This window comes from Bos grunniens, chromosome 21 (genome assembly GCF_055505025.1).
Source record: "Bos grunniens cultivar Pamir isolate PY7600 chromosome 21, Bosgru_T2T1.0, whole genome shotgun sequence".
Classification (NCBI taxonomy): domain Eukaryota; kingdom Metazoa; phylum Chordata; class Mammalia; order Artiodactyla; family Bovidae; genus Bos; species Bos grunniens.
Genome location: NC_141185.1, coordinates 49101424 through 49123429, shown reverse-complemented (window position 1 = coordinate 49123429; position 22006 = coordinate 49101424). Strand labels below are relative to the sequence as shown.

Here is a 22006-nt window from a genome sequence, read left to right as displayed (position 1 = left end):
TCCTTTCCTGAAATTTTACTCATTCATAAAAAATTCTCAAGGTACAAAACAAGAAAGAAAGGTGTTATCCAAAATGTGTTCTGCGGCCTGGCAGAGGGAGTCAGTGAGAAGGAGATGAGCTGGCCGTGCCTATGAACGAGCTCAGCCTCGGTAAAAAGAGCATCCCCAGGAAAACAGCCAAGGGAGGTCAGGAGACAGGAACCCCCAATGTAGCAGAGAACCAGAGGAAGAAAAAGAACTGGCAGTTCTGGGGGCTGAGAAGGGCACGAGGGAAGAGCAGGCTTGAGCAAGAGGGCAGAGGCCCCCAACACAGAGTACTGGGGAGGAGGGCAGCTGCAGGAGGAAAACAGGAAATAGAAGGACAGAAGGAGGAGGCCCCAGTAACTTCTCCTTGGAGCCACTCTGCGTACAGATGAGGGATTCCCCCCAATTCTGCAGCAACTCCAGATCTTCTGACTGCCCTAGGGGGACTCACCCCCCTGCCTGCCTTCACAAACAAGCCTGCTGCTCAGGGCAAGGGCTACCATGAAAATCTGGGGAAGGCTAGACTCACAGCCAGGGAGTGACCCTCCACGAGCCACAGCCTGGCGCCCCACGGCTAACATCGGGGTCTTAGATTTGATTTTAGCAGAGCTTGTTTGAAGACTATATTCCATGGCGGCCATAAGGAAGAATCAAGTAAGGCTTGGTGGACCTGCTCCCTTGAGCTCCAGAGTGAAAGTTGATGGAAGAAATGCTCAGTGGTGCCGGTGGGTCCGGGAGGTACCCCATCTCTCCCTGACCTCAGTCGTCCTAGAGGTAAAGAGAGATAAACAGAGTGTATTTCATAAACGTCTTCTATTGTCATCAAACAAGGGTTCGCTCCAGTGGTACCGGTCGGGCCCTCAGTTGCCTGCCTTGGCCTCATCTCATTAGCGTTGGCCCAGGGAGCCAGCCTGGCAATTCCCATTGTTTTATAGTCAAAGACTCGCTTTATTAAGACAAAAGACAATCCATTTCCTCTATCTGCCCCTGTTTTCTCTGGCTAATGTCTTCACTTCATCAGCTAGATAGACAGCCCGTTTTTTTGAGACTTGGTTTTAAATGTTCAATTTGGGAGTCTTTTGACACCAATTCAAATCTTCGGGTGAAATGCAGCTCAAAAAACCAAATCAACTGTGAATCGGTTGAGGATCAACTAGGGGGCTGACCTTTGAGCCAAAAAAGCTATTAAGGTCCAAGTCAGCCATTTTCCAGCCACTCTGGGCAGGAAGCCCAGAACAGAGTGGGTGGAAATGTTCATTCAGCGGCTCAACACGGCTAATGTATTCACGTGAAGTGGAAATGTCTGGAGCCTTCCTGGCATTAAGTCTCCTTGGTTCCCCTCTACGCTCCCTTTGTCCTGTCCTTTGCTCTTATAAATCTGTGGGGCTCTCGTGTTGATTGGCACAGTTCAGGCCCACCAGGAAGAAAGGTCCCTTCATGTCTTGAGGGACTTTTCATCAGACTCACACTCAGGAAGTCCACCAAAGCTGGGAGTAAAGTTAAGTTGCTGTCTCTTTCTGCTACCACCCAACTGCAACCAGTCCATACAAAACTCCCGCCAGGAGAGAAACCACACCAGCGCCAGGCCCACACCCTGGACCTACCCACTCCTCGTCCGCCGCACCATCCCCCTGCTCGCGGGTCTCGCTTGCAGCCCCCTCCGAAGACTTCTGGGCCATGATGTTGTCTGTCCAGGATGCTCCCGTCTTCCCATCGCCAGCGAAATTACACTTGGTCACTGTTCCAGCCTCGAGTTTGGCTAATGAATCTGAAAGAAGTTCACAATTCCCTCAGACTCCCTTCCTTTCCCTCAGAATTCCCTCACACTGTCTGGCCTCTCTACATGTGGTGGAAACCTGGTGGAGCCCGGCCCTTCTGCTGGGGTCCTCTAGGCCTGAGTGTGCTCAGGGAGCCCCTGGAGGGGGCCCCAGATAAGAGAGGGCACCCACAGGAACCAGAGGATTGAGCAGCACCCCAGGATCCAGAACGTCCAGGCTGTTGCCTCCAGGCCACTTGTCCAGGGAACTGAGAAATCAATCTCAAGGGGTCATGTCTGCAGGGAGGCCAGACCTGACCTGCTCCGTGAGCCCTAAGCAGGAGGGGTGAGGGGCCCTGAGACAGGAAGCCAGGAGCCCCCCCCACAGGCCATACAGGGGCATCAGGCCACAGCGAGGGCTGCACTGCTCACCCAGGAAGGGGCCGTCGCCTCGAGTTTTCAGCCGTACCCCAGCCCCGAGCTCGAGCTCCATGGCTTCCATCTCTGACTCAGGCATCCAGAAGGCCACAGTCTCAGCGGGGGTGAGGCTCTCTGTCAGCGCAAGCAGCTCCGGCTTATTCACCAGCCCCTTCAGCGCCTCAGGCGTCAGTCTGTCCGAGTCACCCTTGGCTTCCACCTCTGCAGTGTAAACGTGAAGTGTGCGATAAATGCTCTCTGCCAGCTGTCCCCCTGGGCTTCTACCAGCATGAGGTGGTCATTACCAGTGTGACAGCAAGCACTCTGGGAGGGCTCTTTAGAAGCCAGCTGAGGGTTGACTGTTGTACCTGCTCACAAACACCCGCGCTCCCATCCTGCCCCTGCTCATCAAGGAGCACATGCAGAGGATTATGGGTAAGGGCTCTGGAGCCAGGCTGCCTGGTACACATCTGCTTTACATGCTGTGTGACCACAGGCAAGTTACTTAACCTCTCTGTGCCTGATAAATAGGGTGAAACGCGGTACCTACCTGATGGGACTGACATGAGGTATAAAAGAAAGAGCTAATGTACATAAAGTGCTTAGCATGAGGCCCAGCACACAGCAAACCCTCAGCAGGCGTCAGTGTTCTTACTCTCTATTTACAAATGAGAAAGCCAGGGCTTAGAGAGGTTAAGTGATTTGCCCAAGGTTACACAGCTAGTCCATGGAGGAGGCAGGATTCAAGCCCTTCACACAATTCTGCCTTCCCAGGGACCAGGCAGAGGTCTCCCCTGGCTGGGATGGGGTCTGCTGGAACCAGCAGCAAACTTGGATGGTCCTCAGATTCTCTACTGGCCTGCTTATCCTGGCCTGGGCAGAGCGCAGGGGCTCAGCCAGGGTTCCAACAGCCTCTCACTGCCCACCCTGGAAGTCCCAAATCTGCTGATCTCAGCTTGGGGGTGGGGAGAATGATTCCACCAGACTGCAGGAGACAGGAGGCACTGGGAAGGCAGCAGGCCCTCAGCACTGAGGGAGGGCACTGGGGACCCTCTGCGTGAATGGAGAGCAGGAAGAGCCCAGCCAGATGTCCCTCAGACCAGACACGGACTTCAGTCATGCTGAGAAGACACTTTGTGGCGCCTAAGAGACCTCTGGAGGCAAAGGAAGGCCAGTGTAGGACGGCCCCGGGGCAGGAAGGGCAGAGGGCACCTACTGTAAGAGGACATGAGGAAGCCTGTGTTCACCTTCCTGGTGGCGCTGAAGTTGGGCTCAATTTCATTTCCCTTGGGGTCGAACTTACGGCGATGGATGCGACTCGGCCGGATATACAGTACGTAGTAGCGCTCCTGGGGCCAAGCAGAGAGAGTGAGGGGCTGTTCATTCCCTTCACCCCACAACGCACACACTCCCCATGTGCTCTGGCTGCAGCCCCCCAGCCTCACTCTCTACCCTAGAATCCCACCTTGGCTCCAAAAGATATTCAAGCTGGCCAGAGGGCCCCCACTCCCAATAATCATCATTCATTCATTCACATGTTGAGTACAGCATGTGCCACACGTGATGAACCATGGCCACACATCCATGAGAGGGCAGGCTCAGAGCCCAACCCCACAGCTTCCACTCGGTCAGAGCCAGAAAGAATAGAAAACCATAACCCAAGGACCCCAAATATCACAAAGCAGGAGTAGTAGCAGCCGAGATGCCACAGAAAGGGCACTGAGATGGAGTTCCGAGTGAGGGCTGCCACTTTCCCCTTCCAACAAATGTGGGTCTTACAGCATGTGACGCTTAGCCTCAGTTTCCCCTGTTGCCTGGAGACAACGTGAGGTCTACTTTCAGGCATGTTGTAAGGATTCAAGAGATAACAAAGGAGCAACCACAGTGTAAACATGAAGTGTGCGACACATGCTGTCTGCCAGCTGTCCTAATCAGGAGACGACTACGTTGTAAATCAACTATACATCAAGAAAATTTTAAATAAACACTATAATCCAAAACAAAAACTAGAGATTGAAGAACAGGAAACCACCACCTGGGACAAAGAGGGAAGGCAAGTCCTCATAGTGTGGAGAAACCTGCAACTGTGCGAGTAAGGGTATAGGCAGGATTTTAAAGGCCTGGACAGGCACAGAAAACAAAAGTCAAGGTCCCATGTGGACGTCTGAACAACGGAGGGGCCTTGGAAGCCTCAGGGGAGTCTGAGCTGCGGAAGCACGTGGGGGATGATATAAGACAGGCCTTGAGTTGGCATCTGGAGTTTGGGTTTTACATGGCAGACCAGAGGGAATCCTGAAAGGTTTCTGAACAGCACCTAGACTATGACAGATGTCTTTCAGGAGACCAGCAGGCTGCAGGGCAGGGACCGGCGCTGGGTTGCAGCCAGAAGGCAGGAGAGGGGGCACAAGGTTTAATCAGGACAGGCTGAGTTCCTAAGGGCCTATGTGGGGACATGGAAGGGGAGGTGTGACATGGTCAAGGTAGGAAACCTGCAGGGCCAAGCATTACCCACTTGTGGGAGGGCTGGAGGAGACTGGAGGCTTGCAGGCTGGTGGTCGGGGGCATATAGTGATTGTCATTAGGAACAAGGAGGAGGAAGGTTTGGAGAGGGGCTGGAGAACACCCTGCCTGCAGAGGACAGCCGGGGCAGTCCAGCCCCACATCAGGTCCTGCTGGGCTCTGCTGGGCAGGCTGGCTGGGGTTACGGGCTGGGGTGCTCACCCTGCTGACCCGTGTGCTAAGGAAGGGAGGGTGAAGCAAAGCATCTCCTGGCCTGAAACTAGTGCTGAGCTGGAAGCTGAAGCGGTTCACAAGGGGTGTGGGTGAGAAACTGGCTCCAGGTAGCCGCAGGCCTCTGGAACTTGCTGAGCTCAGTTCTAGAGATCAAGGAGATAAGTCGGTCAGTACCTCTGGGGTTATTTGGAAGGGGGGAGGGGTACAGATTCAGAACTTGTTCAGTTGCTAAATTGTGTCTGACTCTTTGCAACCCCATGGACTGCAACACACCAGGCTTCCCTGTCATTCACCATCTCCCAGAGTTTGCTCAAACTCATGTCCATTGAGTCGGTGATACTATCTAACCATCTCATCCTGTCACCCCCTTCTACTCCTGCCCTCAGTATTTCCCAGCATCAGGGTCTTTTCCAGCGAGTAGGGTCTTTTCCAGGGAGTTGGCTCTTCACATCAGGTAGCCAAAGTAATGGAGCTTCAGCTTGAACATCAGTCCTTCCAGTGAATATTCAGGGTTGATTTCCTTTAGGATTGACTGGTTTGATCTCCTTGCAGTCCAGGGAACTCTCAAGAGTCTTCTCCAGCACCACAATTTGAAAGCATCAATTCTTCAGCACTCAGCCTTCTTTAAAATCCAACTCTCAAAAAAAAAAAAAAAAAAATCCAACTCTCACATCCATACACGACTACTGGAAAAACCATAGCTTTGATGATGTGGACCTTTTCAGCATAGTGATGTCTCTGCTTTTTAATACGCTGTCTATGTTTGTCATAGCTTTTCTTCCAAAAAGCTTTTCAGAACTCGTGCTCAGGAAAGAAACCCTTGCTAGTAGGGGATGGTGAATGCCAGCCAGGTGTGTCCATGGACGTCTGAGAAGGGGGTGATAAAGGACGTGACACTAGGAGGCTGAGAGGACAAGAAGAGAAGGGCATGGACGTGGGAGCTGAAGCCTCGGGTGGTATCAGCAAGGTAGACCTCACATTCAAGCTGGAAACAAAGGCCCAGAACACAGCAACCCTCCTCCCACCTCAGGGCTCCACACTCATGCACACACGAATGTCCAGGTCCACACTGGTGACCCGCTTTATAAAAATCCAGTATTCCAAAACACCCAGCCACACAGGGATATTAAAAGATGAGCAAGGGAATTCCCTGATGGTACAGTGGTTAGGACTCCGTACTTCCACTGCAGGGAACCCGGGTTTGATCCCTGGTCAGGGAACTAAGATCCCTGCAAAACGAGCTATATGTGGACAAAAAAAAAGATGCGAAAGCCCTGCTAAGATATTCACCATTCTGCAAATGGAGTTGCTTCAGGGCTCCTTCTGAAAGCAGACTCCAACAGTACATCTAAAGTAATTCAACTCTAAACAACTCAAGGTACACATGATTTCCCAGCCACACAGCTGGTACCCCAAAGGGGAAGGTCACGGTTCACCTCGCACCCGTATAGGCAGGTAACTTTGCTCTGACCTTGTTCATCAAGGTCTGGAAGCAATGGGAACCACCAGACCAGAGGATAGGGGCCAGGCCCTCAGCCCAGAGCCACTCATCCTGCCTACCCAGAGAAGTTCCCCGCATTCTAGTTCTATTCCATCGGGAGACAGGACCTCTTCAGAGGGCCTTCCAGCCCACTCAGGACCCCCAGCTTGAGTCCTGAACCACTGACCTCACCCCATCCTGCTCTCAGCCCTCCCAGTCCTGGCCCCAAACACACCCCTTGGTTTAGGGCCTGGTCTGTCTTCTCATCAAGACCCCAGTCCCCACCCCCCACCCCCAACCCTGGTCTGTCTGCCACCCAGTACAGCCCTACTGATCCCTTCCATCCGTGGCCCCTTTTGGTTGCCAATCTCCCAGCCAACCCTCTACCTGCCCTGTGAGCCTCACAAGGAAAGAGCTGGACCCCAAGTCTTGGCACTGGCAGAGTCAAGCAGAGAGAGATACCCTGGTGGGTGGGAACCCTGAAGCCAGTGCCCTGAGGGCGCCCCCTGGGAAACATCCTCACCTTCCTGCCGTGGGCATCCAAGATGCTGTGCCGGGATACATCCAGTAATTCTCCCTCCAGCAGGACGCCATCTCCTCTGAGGAAGAGAGAGAATGAGGGCTTCACTGGTTCTGTCGTCCTCAGCAAAGAACCACAAGTGCAATGGCCCCACCTGCAGGGCGTTACTGTAACCAGAACCTCAGTCTTCACATCCGCCAAATGCGAGTAACAACCACCTCACTTGCTTCTTTGAGGGTGACATCCGACTACCTACGTGAAGGTGTCTTGTAAACTGCGAAGGTGCTTTGTAAACTATTAAGCATTTACAAAATATAAAGAACTTTACTTTTTTAGGTAACCAAATTTGGGGGTGGGGTTCTAAGGTCTAAGCTGCTATAAAGTATCTTCCCTTTTCACCTGTTTTAAAGCACTTTCCTATTTCTGTTCTCATTCTTATCCATTTTTAGAATGGAGAAACCCAGACTCAGAAGTTTCCTGAGAAGCCCAAGGTCACAGGGTCCCTCACTGAGAGGAACTGGACCCTCTCTTCCCAATTCCAGTTTTCATAAAAGCAGAACCTAGGGACTACCGCCTTCGGAACCATGGAAATGGAAGAGGGGTGGGGGCAACTGAAAGGCTGGGAATGAAATGAAACCTCCCTGGACCTTACCTGTCCCTACCCACCCCCCTTAAGCCCTTCAGTCTTTGGTGGTGGTGGTTGGTTGTTCAGTGGTTAAAGTCGTGTCCGACCTTTGGCGACCCCATGGACTACAGCGCGCCAGGCTTCCCTGTCCTTCACCATCTCCTGGAGTTTGCTCAAACTCTTTAGGTTTTGTCATTGCAAATGGAATGGTCCATTCGTTCTCATAACCTCCGGGTCCATAATGGCAGGGCTGGGCCCTCCCGACCCAACAGGCCTCCGGGCAGGCCTTGCGCTCCCCCAACCCTTCCAGGCCAACTCCCACCCGCTGTCCCCGTCCCTGCAGGACACTGTCCTTCTGGAGCTGTGCAAAGGCCTGAAGACAAGGCAAGGGCAAGTGGCGGTGCGTGGAGTCACCGGGGCGGGGTAAAGACAAAGGTGGAGGTGAGTAAGCACCGCCTTTTGAGACCCGTTTAGGAGTTGAGACCGACCGTCCGTGAGCTTCACGCGGATCGGTGTCTCTGGGGTGCGATCCGAGGGGAGCACTGTGAGAGACGATCCCGAGGCCCCGGAGGTCTTCGGCGAGCCCCGCCTTTCCTCCCACCCGCACACCATCCCGGTGGCGCCATCCCCACCCCAACCCCCGCGCGCAATCAGGGAGCCTGGATTCAAAGCAGATGCTCGCCAGCCGACAGAGGCCGGGCCGGGAGGCGGTGGAGAGACGCGGGCGGAGCCTACCGCTGGTGAGCGGCAGGGTCCCAGGCCCCCGGCAGCCGCGCGCTCCGCACCGCCTTGTTGCGGAGGGCGCTGTCCTGATAGATGCGGCTCATCCTCCCCACGGCCGCGGCGCCCTCGAGGGATGGCGAACCGAGTGGGCACGCGGGGCTGGGGGCAGCGCGAGGGGAAGCTTCCGGAGGACGCGCGGAGGCCGGCAATTCCCGACGGCCGATCACGGGCTGCGCGGCCCGGCCCCGGGCGTTCCCGCGCGGGATTTAAAGGGGCCGAGCCCCATTCCTGCCGCAGGACCTTGCTTGGTGGGAAGTGGGCTTCCGGGAGGACCGGGCTGGGGTCTTAGCCCGGAGGTGGGGGTGGGATGAGGGAGAGAGCCACTCTCTTCTCTTTTCTCTCCCTCGTCCTTGTTACTAGTGGGAGACCCCTACTCCCTACACCCACAAAGGGGAAATCGAGGCTCAGAGAACCCATAGGATCAGCTCCGATAGGATGCGTTTCCAGAGAGCAAGAATAGGAAAAAGGAAACGGCCCCAGAGGCGGCTGGGTGGTGTAAGTGCCGAGCTGCCCATTTTGCCCGGGTGAGGCCTCACAGTGGCCGAGGGAGGGGTTCTTGGGATCTGTCACGAAGGAGCCTGGGCTTGGGTGTCGGATCAACTGACCTACCAAGGCTGGAATCCGCGCTGTGTGAGCTTGGGCAAGTGCCTCAACCTCTCTGAGCTTCTTACTCTGTAAAACGGGGTCCGAATCAGAGAGGTTGTACGGGTTTAATGGCTTCCCTGGAGGCTCAGTGGTAAAGAACCCTGCCGGTAAAGAACCCGGGACACGCAGATTCGATCCCTGGGTTGGGAAGTTCCCCTGGAGAAGGAAATGGCAACACACTTCAGTATTCTGGCCTGGAGAATTCCTTGGACTGAGGAGCCTAGCGGGTCCTGCAGTGCACGGGGTCGCAAAGTGTGGGGTCGCAAAGTGTCGGACACTACTGAGCAACTAAGCATGCGCGCGCTGTGCGCTGCTGTGTATAAAATAGGTAACTACCAAGGACCTACTGTATAGCAGAGGGAACTCTAGGCAACACTCTGTGATGACCTATATGGAAAAAGAATCTAAAAAAGAGTGGGTATATGTGTATTTGTGAAATGATTCACTTTGCTGTACACTTGAAACGAACACAACATTGTAAATCAACTATACTCCAATAAAAATTTTTTTTAAAAATAAAATTTGTCACTAAACCAAAATCACATTGCTGGTAAATAAAATCAGTTTTCAAACCAAAAAAAACAAAAACTCCCCAGGCTGATGTAAGGAACTCGCATAACTCAATAGAAAAGGTGGGGGAAATGATTTTTTAAAATAGGCCAATGAACTAAATAGATATTTCTCCAAAGAAGACATACAGATGGACAAAAGATGTATGAAAAGCGGTTCAGTATCACTAATGATCAGAGAAATGCAAACCAAAACCACAATGAGGTATTACCTCACACCTGTTAGAATGGCTATTATCAAAAAAACAAAAGATAAGTGTTAGCAAGGATATGAAGAAAAGGGAACCCTTGTATGGCATTGATGGGAATGTAAATTGGTACAGCCACTATGGAAGACATTATGGAAGTTTCTCATGAAATTAAAAAGAAAACCACCAAGTGATCCAGCAATCTCACTTCTGGGTACATGCACAAGGAAACTGAAATCAAGACATTAAAGGAATGTCCACACTCCCGTGTTTCTTTCACAACAGCCAAAAAGTAGAAGCAATCTAAATGTCCATCAGTGGATGAATGGAAAAGGAAAATGTGGTATATGCATACTATGGAATATTATTTGGGTTGAAAAAAAGAAGGAAAGCCTGCCATTTGCAGCAACATGATGAACCTGGAAATGAAAGAAGCCAGGCACAAAAAGACAAGTAGTGCGTGATCTCATTTACATGAGGAATCTAAGATAATCAGATGCATAGAAGCAGCGAGTGGAGAGGCTGTCAGGGGCTGAAAGGGGGAGGGAGAAACAGGCAGGTAGTAGTCAAAGGGCACAGTGTTTTAGGTGTACAAGGTGAATGATACCTGGAGATCTATAACTACAGAGTGCCTGTAGTTAACAATATTGTATTATATACTTAAACATTAACGGAGGGTAGATCTCACGTTGAGTGTTCTTCCACACACACACACACAAACACACACACACTACAAAATAATAATAAGACTTGAGGAAACTTGCAGATGACAATATGTTTACAGCATAGCTTGTAGTGATGGTTTCATGAGTGTGTACTTATCTCCAAACTCATGAAGTGTATACCTTAAATATGTACAGCTTTTTGTATGTCATCCATACCTGGGGACTTCTGGTGGTCCAGTGGTTAGGACCCTGTGCTTCCAATGCAAGGGACTCAGGTTTGATCCCTGATCAGGGAATTAAGATACCACATGCTGCACCAAGGGGCAACAAACAAACAAACCTGAATAAAATGATTTAAAAAACCAACCAACCAAAATACTCTCAGGTTGGTCACAGCCCCATGGCCAGGATACCGCCCCCACCACCTCCTTCCCCTTTTTGTATCATCTTTTTCCTTAAATGGCTCCAAATCTTTACTGCCTTTTATGGCAACCATTAGCTATATGTGGCTATTTAAATTTAAATTTTAGTTCAGTTGAGTCGCTCAGTCGTGTCTGACTCTTTGCAACCTCATTGACTGCAGCACACCAGGCTTCCCTGACTGTCACCAACTCCCGGAGCCTGCTCAAACTCATGTCCATCGAATCGGTGATGCCATCCAACCATCTCATCCTCTGTTGTCCCCTTCTCCTCCTGTTCTCAATCTTTCCCACCATCAGGGTCTTTTCAAATGAGTCAGCTCTTCGCATCAGGTGGCCAAATTATTGGAGTTTCAGCTTCAACATCCGTCCTTCCAATGGATATTCAGGACTGATTTCCTTTAGGATGGACTAGTTGGATCTCCTTGAAGTCCAAGGGACTCTCAAGAGTCTTCTCCAACACCACAGTTCAAAAGCATCAATTCTTCGGTGCTCAGCCTTCTTCACAGTCCAACTCTCACATCCATACATGACCACAGGAAAAACCATAGCCTTGACTAGACGAACCTTTGTTGGCAAAGTAATGTCTCTGCTTTTTAATATGCTGTCAAGGTTGGTCATAGCTTTTCTTCCAAGGAGTAAGCATCTTTTAATTTCATGGCTGCAGTCACCATCTGCAATGATTTTGGAGTCCAAGAAAATAAAGCCTCTCACTGTTTCCATTGTTTCCCAATCTTATTGCCATGAAGTGATGGGGCCGGATGCCATGATCTTAGTTTTTTGAATGTTGAGTTTTAAACCAGCTTTTTCACTCTCCTCTTTCACTTTCATCAAGAGGCTCTTTAGTTCCTCTTCACTTTCTGCCATAACAGTGGTATCATCTGCATATCTGAGGTTATTAATATTTCTCCTAGCAATCTTGATTCCAGCTTGTGCTTCATCCAGTCCAGCATTTTGCATGCTGTACTCTGCATATAAGTTAAATAAGCAAGGTGACAACATACAGCCTTGACACACTCCTTTCCCAATTTGGAACCAGTCTGTTGTTCCATGTCCAGTTCTAACTGTTGCTTCTTGATCTGCATACAGATTTCTGAAGAGGCAGATAAGGTGGTCTTGTATTCCTATCTCTTTAAGAATTTTCCACAGTTTGTTGTGATCTACACAGTCAAAGGCTTTGGCGTAGTCAATAAAGCAGAAGTAGATGTTTTTCTGGAATTCTCTTGGTTTTTCTGTGTTCCAACAGATGTTGATAATTTGATCTCTGGTTCCTCTGCCTTTTCTAAATCCAGCTTGAACATCTGGATTTTTTAGTTAATTAAACCTAAATAAAATGTAAAGTTCAATTTTTCAGTCTCACTAGCCACATTTCAAGGGCTTAAAAGCTAGCAACATGTGATCAGTGACTACCATGTAGGACAGTTCTGATAAGAACCTTTCCCTCATTGCAGAAAGTCCTATTAGACTGCACGGCTGGAAATCCTTTCTTAGGAAGGGTAATCTGCTTATTGAGCTCTGTGACTTCATCAGCACAGTCAGCTGACCAGGCACCAGCAAGACAGGGAACCAAAAAGAACAAGAAAAAAAATTTTTTTTTTAATTCTGATATTCATTTCCTAAAAAAGCATCAATCATCATGGGGGAAAAAAAACAGCAGAGCTTCATTGGACTTTCTTACAACTATTTGTGGGTTATCAATGACTCTATATTAAATTATAAACCATGAGGTACAGCATAAAGATTCCAAGGTGGCTCAGTGGTAAAGAATGTACCTGCTGATTCAGGAGACTCATGTTCAATCCCTGGAAAGATCCCCTGGAGGAGGAAATGGCAACCCACTCCAGTATCTTTGCATGGATAATTCTGTACCTGGTAGTACAGTCCATGGGGTCGAACACAGTCAGACACAACTGAGCACACACAAGGTACAACATGGAGATCGTTTAAGCTTCCTCAGTTCCATGGTCTCTTTTAAGGAGGGTTTGAAGTTCCCTAACAAGGTGTTCTGGAGAAGGCAATGGCACCCCACTCCAGCACTCTTGCCTGGAAAATCCCATGGACGGAGGAGCCTGGTGTGCTGCAGTCCATGGGGTCGCAAAGAGTCAGACACGACTGAGCGACTTCCCTTTCGCTTTTCACTTTCATGCATTGGAGAAGGAAATGACAACCCACTCCAGTGCTCTTGCCTGGAGAATCCCAAGGATGGGGGAGCCTGGTGGGCTGCCGTCTATGGGGTCGCACAGAATCGGACATGACTGAAGCAACTTAGCAGCAGCAGCAGCAGCAACAAGGTGTTCACGTGGGTATCTGCTTTTGTAAAATTTTCATAGGCAAGAAGGCAATTTTGGTGTAGTCAGTTAAGAACACTACCTCCTTTTGCCCAAATTTTTATTTGCCTTATGTCAGATAATGGAGTGAAAGCTGACATGGGATACATCTAGTTTGGTTTTTGTAGAATAAATTTATGTGGTCTGTAGTCCTTCCCACCTATAATTCAGTTTTTGACAGCTGTCCTGGTGTAGGAGTGCCCTGCCACCCTCTGGCGCCATGATGCATCTGGCGTAGGGCACAAAGTGGGTAACACAGGGGAGAAGGTCAAGGGGTCCCATTACAGGAAAACATGCTCCGACTGTGGGGAGTGTCGAGGGAACAAAGTGTGAAACTGAGGAGCCAAAAGCGGCTGCAAGAGAATTCTTCCACTTGGCAGGTAAAATTGTAAGCAAAGGATTTGGTTCTCATTTACCCTAATCAAGGGAATTCCCTGGTGGTCCAGTGGTTAGGATTCCATGCGCTCTCTGCCTCGGGCCTGGTGGGTTTAATTCAGTTCCTGGTCGAGGAACTAAGATTCCCACAAGTTGTGCAGGGTGGCCAGGGGAAAAAAAAGGGAAAAAAAAAAAAAACAACAGCAGCAGTAACAACAATAAAAAACCCTACTCAAAATGGAAGCACTTTCGGGAGTGTTCTCACTAAAGCTGTGCATGTAATCATAAACACACCAAATTTCTTTTCATCCTTTGGTGGAAAGCAAAAATGGAATTTATCAAGATTTCCACTGGGCACAAATATGTAACAGTAAAACAAAGCAGGAGGCGGAGGGTGTGTGGATTCTTGGCTTTTATGCCTCAGATCACATTTTAGCATATCTGACACATCTTGCCCTGACAAAGTCTGAGGGTTCCAGAAGAAATAGTGTGCTAAATTACCACCAATGCAGCAAAATAGCCTGAAGAAAACACACATACACACCAGCACAGAGCAAAAGATGCAAAACAAAGGGAGCACTCAAGAGAGGAAAGCGTAACGTCAAACAGAATGCCAGAATGAGAACTAAACCTATCCATCACATCGAATCAATACATGCAAATGGGGTAAACCTAGTTTGGAAAGAAAATCTATGCTGAGCCTTTGTAGCAGACATCTCTCAATGCCATATCCGAGCCTCTCAGCCTCCAGTGTCTTTGACCTGTCCTGTCCTAGCCCCTCCGTAGTGACCCAGCTCCACCTGGGCTCCAACTGACTCCACGCGGAAACGATGCCCCATACGTCATCTCAAGGCCACACTGCGCCACTGGCCCCCAGAGACAGTTGGTCCCAAGGGTGATCCTGAAAAGCAGACTTTCAGGATAGGACTGTGGGGACTTCCCTGGTTGTCCGTGGTTAAGGCTCCGTGCTGCCAATGAGGCTTCGGTTCCTGGTTAGGGAACTAAGATCCCACAAAAGGATAGGATTGTGACACTGGAGTTCCTATTGTTTTGACTGCAGTAGGGACAATATTGATCACGGTAAGTGGGTGGTGGTAATAACCCTTGGCATGACGTGGTATCAGAATGACTAAGGTTTTCATCTGGGGTTAATTGGGGGTGAGGTGCAAGTGGAAGGTGAGATTGAGCTGGAGAGGAGAACACAGTATTTGATTGTATGTTGGCAATGATAATTATAAGAAATGTAGAATAGGCTGGCTTTTAGTAAGAGCCTTGCAAAAAAGAAACCTTGCAAAAAAAAAGAAAATGATAGGCTTCGAGTAGCTCACAGCCAACTTAAGATTGTGTAAAAGCCACTAGAGCTTTATGGCAGTTTTTAAGGAGACTTTCATCTCCTGCAGCTTCAGGGCCAACTGCTAAATGTCAGGCTCAGCAGCTGATTGTAAGGGTTCCCGTGCTGCCAAAGGAGACTGAATGGGTAGCTTTGACAAATCTCCTGTCAAAACCAGGCTCCGCTCGGAAAAGCATGGGACTCTGGGATGGGGGTGTTGTGTGGATGAGAACAGAAACCTTAATCCCACAGATTCCCAGGAGTGTTCATGACCAGCAGAAGCAGCCCCCTGTCACTGGAATCTGGAGACAGTGTGCAGACGTCACTGGAAGCAGATGCCTCTCAAGATGTCATTTGCTTTTCTTACGATCTGCCTCCATCACCGCTCACTGTCTCCAGGACCATAATGAAAATCAGGACTCGCCACAACTTGAGCAGGAGTTTACACAGTCCCTCCTCCTAGAGACTCAGCTGACTCACCCGAGGAATCACAGGACCTGGTCCACGCAGGCCATCTGGAACAGAGGGAAGCCATGTGGCAGTGGATCCGAGGTGATCGACCAGGGGAGTAAAATATTCGGCTGGGTTGGAGAGAACGTAGGCACTTTTGGCTGCGCCATGCAGCATGCAGGATCTTAGTTCCCAGGAACCAAATCCATGCCCCCTTGCACTGGAACTGTGGAGTCCTAACCACTAGGCTACCAGGGAAGTCCTGAGAGAATGTATTGCCAGCTGGTATTTGCCTGCGAGATGGCCTTCAACATTATAGTGAAGATGCCTGGAGTTGGTCTTTTTTTTTTTTTTTTAATAATTTATTTGTTTGTTTTTGACTGTACCAGGACTTGGTTGCTGTGTGGGCTCTTCTCTAGTTGTGGCGAGCAGGGGCTCTTCTCTAGTTGCGGCGTGTGGGCCTCTCACTGTGGTGGCTTCTCTTGTTGTGCAGCATGGGCTCGCGCTTCAGTAGTTGGGCATGTGGGCTCTACAGCACAGTTGCTCCCTGGCACGTGGGATCTTCCCAACCCAGAGATTGAACTCATATCTCCTGCATTGGCAGACGGATTCTTTACCACTGAGCCACCAGGGAAGCCCTGGAGCTGGTCTTAACTGTATGTGAAGATGGCTACAAAACTTGTACATGACGATGAGGTGGAGATGCCAGAACCTCCTTGACAGTCTTGACAAGGTGATTGCAAAGCTCAGGGAGAGGAGAATGTAAGAAGGAATTTACTATGTAAGACTGAGAACCCACTATCTGACTAGGCCCAGGAAGGCTCAAGGACACTGAGGAAGAACACGGCCACCAGTCGTTACCTTTCAGAGGCCCCGTGGGGTTGTGGGAGTAGACACATGGGCACCACCAGGAAACTAGACTCCCAAGTAAAAGTCTTTTCAGGGAAGTGTGGCTGGCCACCATCTTGAAGGCAATTCTGAGACTAAGGAATCTTTTCTCATGTCTGGGACTTTCCTGGGCAGTTCCACTGCAGGGAGCATGGGTTCGATCCCTGGTCGGGAAACTAAGATCCCACATGCCACATGGTTTGGCTAAAAGAAAAACAAAAATGGATACCCCATAGCAGTATGGCAGTCAGGTGGGTGAGGGGCAGCCCAAGCAGATCTGAGTGTCCGTGCTAGGGTCGGACCTTCAGCCCCACCTGTCTCTGGGGGCTTTGGCGTCTTGTTCCGTTCCAGCTGTTGCTATAGCAACAAACCACCAGTGCTTCAACTCACTTCATGTGGGTACAGCCCAACAGTGCCTCAGATGCTCCTGCGTCACTTGTGCCCACTCTTATCCTGGGGCGTCCTTATTGAGGCTGAAGCACGAGGCACCAGGGCCCTCTGGGCACCAGGGCTTGTATAACACTGTGAGAGAGAATCTTTGACCAGTGGGGGACAGCAGCTGGCAGACAAATTCTTCCTCCTTTCTCTCCCTGTTCAGACTGTGATGAAGCATAGTTGAAAGGGCCTCTTGGCCTCTTTCAGTTGTGATATCTAGTTCCCCAACCAGGGATCGAACGCAGGCCTCCTGCATTAAGAGCACAGAATCTTAGCCACTGGACCACCAGGGAAGTCCCTCTCATTGGCTTTTAAAAAGGATAATATGGTTGTACGTAAATGCATTTCTTCTTACTTGTGTGCTTGCTTATGTACATTATATTTTGGGAAGGAGAAACAGGAAACTGGTCATGGTGGCTGCTCAGGGAGGGGACTGCGGTCCAAGGTGGGAAGGAGACAGGTTTCACAGCGTATCTTTTTATGCTGTTCTATATTTTTACCATGTACATGAATTACTTTTTCAATTAAAAACTACTTAATTTTTTAAGTTATGGAAACATCTTAATATTCAATGTCAGTTGTAATCGGGGAATTGCAAATTAAAACTTCACAGAAATAAGACTTTTTAGAAAGGATTTAAAAACTCGAAAAGCTCCGAGTCGATGAGGATATGAGAAAATGGACTTGTGTACTGTTTGTTTATTTTATTGGTGGGAATGAGTCTTGGTAAACCTTTCTGAAGGATCATGGAACTTTTTCTGATATCAAACTCCTTAAACTTTTTCCTGTATCTTTGCCTCAGCTATTTAATGACTATGAATTTCCCCAGAAGAAAGAGTTAAGAACAGGTACAAAGAGAATTCCCTGTCAGTTCAGTGGTTAGGACTCAGCACCTTCACTGCAGTGGCCTGGGTTCAATCCCTGGCTGGGGAACTAAAATGCCCCAAGCCTGTTGGCATGGCCAAAAAGAAAAAAAAAAAAAAGAAAAAATAGGTACAAAGATTAACCACCAGGATGTTAAATCTAGCATTTACTAATAGGGAAATTTTAGGAGCAATTTAAATTCTAACAATATTCATTTATTTAACTAAACTATGGTATATCCATACAATGGAATTTTATGACTATATTTAAAATACTCTTAAAATATTTAATGACATGCAAACATGTTATCAATTTATCGTTAGGTGAAAAATAAAAGTACAAAAGAGAGTGTTCCGTTTTCTAGTGTTAGCACAAATATATGTATGTATATACACACACACATACATAGAAGGACTGCGAAAATATTCCAACAGTAAATAGGGACTGATTTACAGTCTCTTCTTTTTGCTTGAAGTGCATTTTATTTTATTTATTTATTTTTTTGTCTTTTTTTTTGTTGTTGAAGTGCATTTTAAAGATGATTTTTATTTTTTGGACCTGAAATGCATGTATTTAGATTTTAATTCTTAGATAAGATCACACTGTCATTGTTTATTCCATGCCTGATCATTTTCATTTTATTTACTTTGATTTGTTTATGTAGGCATTTCTATAATGAACCCCCACGAATCCACCATGGAGCTAGAATATTACCGATAACTAGTTGGCTCCTCACCTTTCCCATCCCCATCCTTCCACAACCAAAGTACACACCATCCTGAATTTCATGCTTACAATTGCTTTGCTTTTTTTCATTTCAAAAAAATTGTGGTAAAATACACATCACATAAAATTTAATGTCTTAACCATTTAAAAAATATTTATTTCTTTACTATTTATTTGGCTGTGCCAAGGTCTTAGTTGCGGCATGCGGGATCTAGTTCCCTGACCAGGGATTGAATCCAGGCCCCAGCAGTGAAAGCATGGAGTCCTAACTACTAACCTAACTACTGGACCTCCAGGCAATTCCCATTTGCCCATGTTTTATTGGGTAGGTTTTTGTTGTTGTCTGTGCCTCTGGTTTCATATACGTATAATCCTTGCTTTTTAAAAATGGTTTTATCACATATATGGCTGCCTACTTGTGGCTTAGCTGGTAAAGAATCTGCCTGCATTGCAGGAGACCTGGCTTTAATCTCTGGGTGGGGAAGATCCCCTGGAGAAGGGAAAGGCTACCTACTCCAGTATTCTGGCCTGGAGAATTCCATGGACTGTATAGTCCATGGGGTTGCAAAGAGTCGGACACAACTAAGCGACTTTCACTTTCAAACAATGTATTGTTTTCTTTGTTTTAAAGTCTTATAAAATATATATTGCATTCTATATGGTCATCTGATAAGTACTTTTTCCCCCTCATCATTATGCTGTCCAGCTTCATATCTATTGTCTAACACCTAGAGCTATAGTTCATTTGTTTTCAGAGCTGTATAATATTCCATGGTGTAAATATACCAAATTTTATTCATTCATTCTTCTACCAACAGGCATTGCATCAATTCTAATTTTTTACTACACTGCACAATACATGTGTGAACACTTCCTATGTGTCTCTTGGCGCATGTGTATAAGAGTCCTCTCAGCTATCCACCTAGGAGTCACTGGGCCATAGGATTTAAGAATGCTCAAATGTATACAATAATTTCCTAAAATCAATACCAAAAAATCAACTCAGTTTATTATAGACCTGAATGCCTGGAGTAAAACTTAAAAACATTTTTTAAAAATATAGGGAATATCTTTCAAATTTATATTTCAAATATTTCAAAGTAGTTAAATCAATGTATACACTCACCAGCAACATTTATGAGGTCACATTAATCCATATCTTCTTCAACACTGGGTATAGTCAGATTTCTTAATTTTTGTCATGGTTGTTAAAAGTTATCTCATTGTGATCTTGATTTGCATTTCCCTGATTAATATGGAAATTAATGTACTTATTGACCATATGTATTTTCTTTTTTGTAAAATGCCTGTTTGTGTCTTTTGCCCATATTCTGATAAAGTTGTTTATTTTTTTCTTCATAGATTTGAAGACATTCTTTATGCATTCTTGGCAGCAATTCTTTGTTTGGATACATATGTTGTAAATATTTTCTCCCCTTTTTCCTCTCATTTTTTACAGTGTCTGTTGATGAATAAGTGCTCTTAATTTAAATGCAACATACAAATCTTTTCTTTCAGAGTTAGAGTTTTTTGGCATCTTGTCTAGGAAATCTTTCCCTATTCTAAAATTTGAAAGATATTCCCTATATTTTTAAAAAATGTTTTTAAGTTTTATTCCAGGCATTCAGGTCTATAATAAACTGAGTTGATTTTTTGGTATTGATTTTAGGGAGGGATGCAATTTATTACTTATATAGATAATTCATTTGTCCAGTTCCATTTATCAGAGTATCAGAGGCAGAATGTGTTGTTATTCAGTCACTAAGTCATGTCCAACTCTTTGCAACCCCATGGACTGCAACACATCAGGCTTCTCTGTCCTCCACTATCTCCCAGAGTTTCTCAAATTCATGTCCATTGAGTCAGTGATGCCATCCAACCATCTCATCCTCTGTCATCCCCTTCTCCTCCTGCCTTCAATCTTCCCCAGCATCAGGGTCTTTTCCAATGAGTTGGCTCTTTGCATCAGGTGGCCAAAATATTGGAGCTTCAGCTTCAGCATCAGTCCTTCCAATGAATATTCAGGGTTGATTTTCTTTAGAATTGACTGGTTTGATCTCCTTCCGGCAAAGGGACTCTCAAGAGTCTTCTCAGCAGAAACAGACAATTCAATAATTGGAGATGGGCATGGGAAAAAGCCCTTGAGCCTCAAGGAAATCTGCTGAGGTTTCTCCCTTAATAATAATTGACAAGTGAGGGGAGATTGCTTTCTTGCATATTGTCATATGAGGATTTGATGCTAGGGACTGCTGCAGCCACTGTGTCCCCAGAGGGGAACATTGTTGATGCACAGAAAACGGACAACTGGAAATCTGTGAAGGACTAAAGTCTCTGAGGATATTCATTGAACAACTGAACCAACTCTAGAAGCAAGGATCTGGCACATATTAGGCCCTTGACAAGTGTTTTGGAATAAGTAAATGAATGAATACATGACCACACAGGACCACTTCCTGTGCCTCGTAGAACCCAGTTCTTTTCTGTCTCTGTGCCTTTGCATTTCTGTTCCTTCTACCTGGAACACCATCCCCTCACCATCTCCATCTCCTAAAATGTGGCTCATCCTCCAAGACTCATCTAGAATACCACCTTTCCCCTGTAACTTATTCTAACCTCCTTTGAGTACTCATAGCACTTTGTATTTATCACATCTGCCTTTTTGAACTTTTGACTTTATCTTTGGCCAAACCCCCTGCATGTGGGATCTTAGTTTTCCAACCAGAGTTGGAACCTGTGCCTCCTGCAGTGGAAGCGTGGAATCCTAACCATTGTACCACCAAGGAATTCCCCTAAATTTTTTATTTTATTTTTAATTGGAGAGTGACTGCTCTACAATATTGCCCCTAAACTTCTGACTTTTAATTAGTTATGCCTACACAAGTCTTGTTCTTTTATATAAAATATTTGGAAGTGCTTATAAGAATATAAAAATAAAGAATACAAAAATATAACTAAAATTTTAAAAATTGAGCCCCCAAATCTTTAAACTAGAACATAAGACCAAAGCAGGTAGGTAGAAAGCATTTATGTAAGCCATGGAGTCCACAGTGATTAAATATGAGCTTACAGTGATTAATCAGTCAGTCAGTTCAGTTGCTCAGTCATGTCCGATTCTTTGCAATCCCATGAACCACAGTACGCCAGGCCTCCCTGTCCATCACCAGGCCTCCCTGTCCATCACCAACTCCTGGAGTCCACCCAAACCCATGTCCATTGAGTCGGTGATGCCATCCAACCATCTCATCCTCTGTCGTCCCCTTCTCCTCCTGCCCTCAATCTTTCCTAGCATCAGGCTCTTTTCAAATGAGTCACCTCTTGGCATCAGGTGGCCAAAGTATTGGAGTTTCAGCTTCAACATCAGTCCTTCCAATGAACACTCAGGATTGATCTCCTTTAGGATGGACTGGTTGGATCTCCTTGCAGTCCAAGGAACTCTCAATAGTCTTCTCCAATCCCACAGTTCAAAAGCATCCATTCTTAGGCACTCAGCTTTCTTTATAGTCCAACTCTCACATCCATACATGACTACTGGAAAAACCATAGCCTTGACTAGATGGACCTTTGTTGACAAAGTAATGTCTCTGCTTTTTAATATGTTGTCTAGATTGGTCATAACTTTCCTTCCAAGGAGTAAGTGTCTTTTAATCTCATGGCTGCAATCACCATCCGCAGTGATTTTTGGAGCCCCCAAAAATAAAGTCAGCCACTGTTTCCACTGTTTCCCCATCTATTTCACATGAAGTGATGGGACCAGCTGCCATGATCTTAGTTTTCTGAGTGTTGAGCT

General features: G+C 47.2%; 1 protein-coding gene across 9 annotated transcripts; it reads right to left on the bottom strand.

The window, feature by feature from the left end:
• On the bottom strand, positions 1-9227 carry ARPIN (actin related protein 2/3 complex inhibitor). Of its 9 annotated transcripts, none has more exons than XR_015150066.1 (6): positions 8291-8505; positions 6934-7009; positions 3445-3546; positions 2213-2419; positions 1629-1792; positions 1-1511 (listed from the first exon to the last, which is right to left on the bottom strand). XR_015150066.1 is itself a non-coding variant. In XM_086364573.1 (6 exons), exons 3-6 carry the CDS (start codon positions 3424-3426, stop codon positions 784-786), a joined length of 393 nt encoding a protein of 130 aa, XP_086220699.1. In that variant the 5' UTR covers positions 3427-3546; positions 6934-7009; positions 8948-9227; the 3' UTR covers positions 1-783. The 9 variants fall into 9 exon arrangements, 7 of the variants coding, with proteins under 7 accessions (XP_086220699.1, XP_086220698.1, XP_086220695.1 ...); XR_015150065.1 differs by having other exon boundaries at positions 1-792; XM_086364573.1 differs by lacking the exon at positions 8291-8505 and adding an exon at positions 8948-9227 and having other exon boundaries at positions 1-792; positions 3414-3546.
• Positions 9228-22006: the final 12779 nt, after the last annotated feature.

Coding starts and splice junctions, on each gene's coding strand:
- ARPIN (XM_086364567.1), bottom strand. CDS start 8,382: ATGAGCCGCATCTATCAGGACAGCGCCCTCCGCAACAAGGCGGTGCGG. Junction 7,010..8,290: donor GACCCTGCCGCTCACCAGCG/GTAGGCTCCGCC, acceptor TCTCTTCCTCAG/AGGAGATGGCGTCCTGCTGG. Junction 3,547..6,933: donor TGGATGCCCACGGCAGGAAG/GTGAGGATGTTT, acceptor GCTTGGCCCCAG/GAGCGCTACTACGTACTGTA.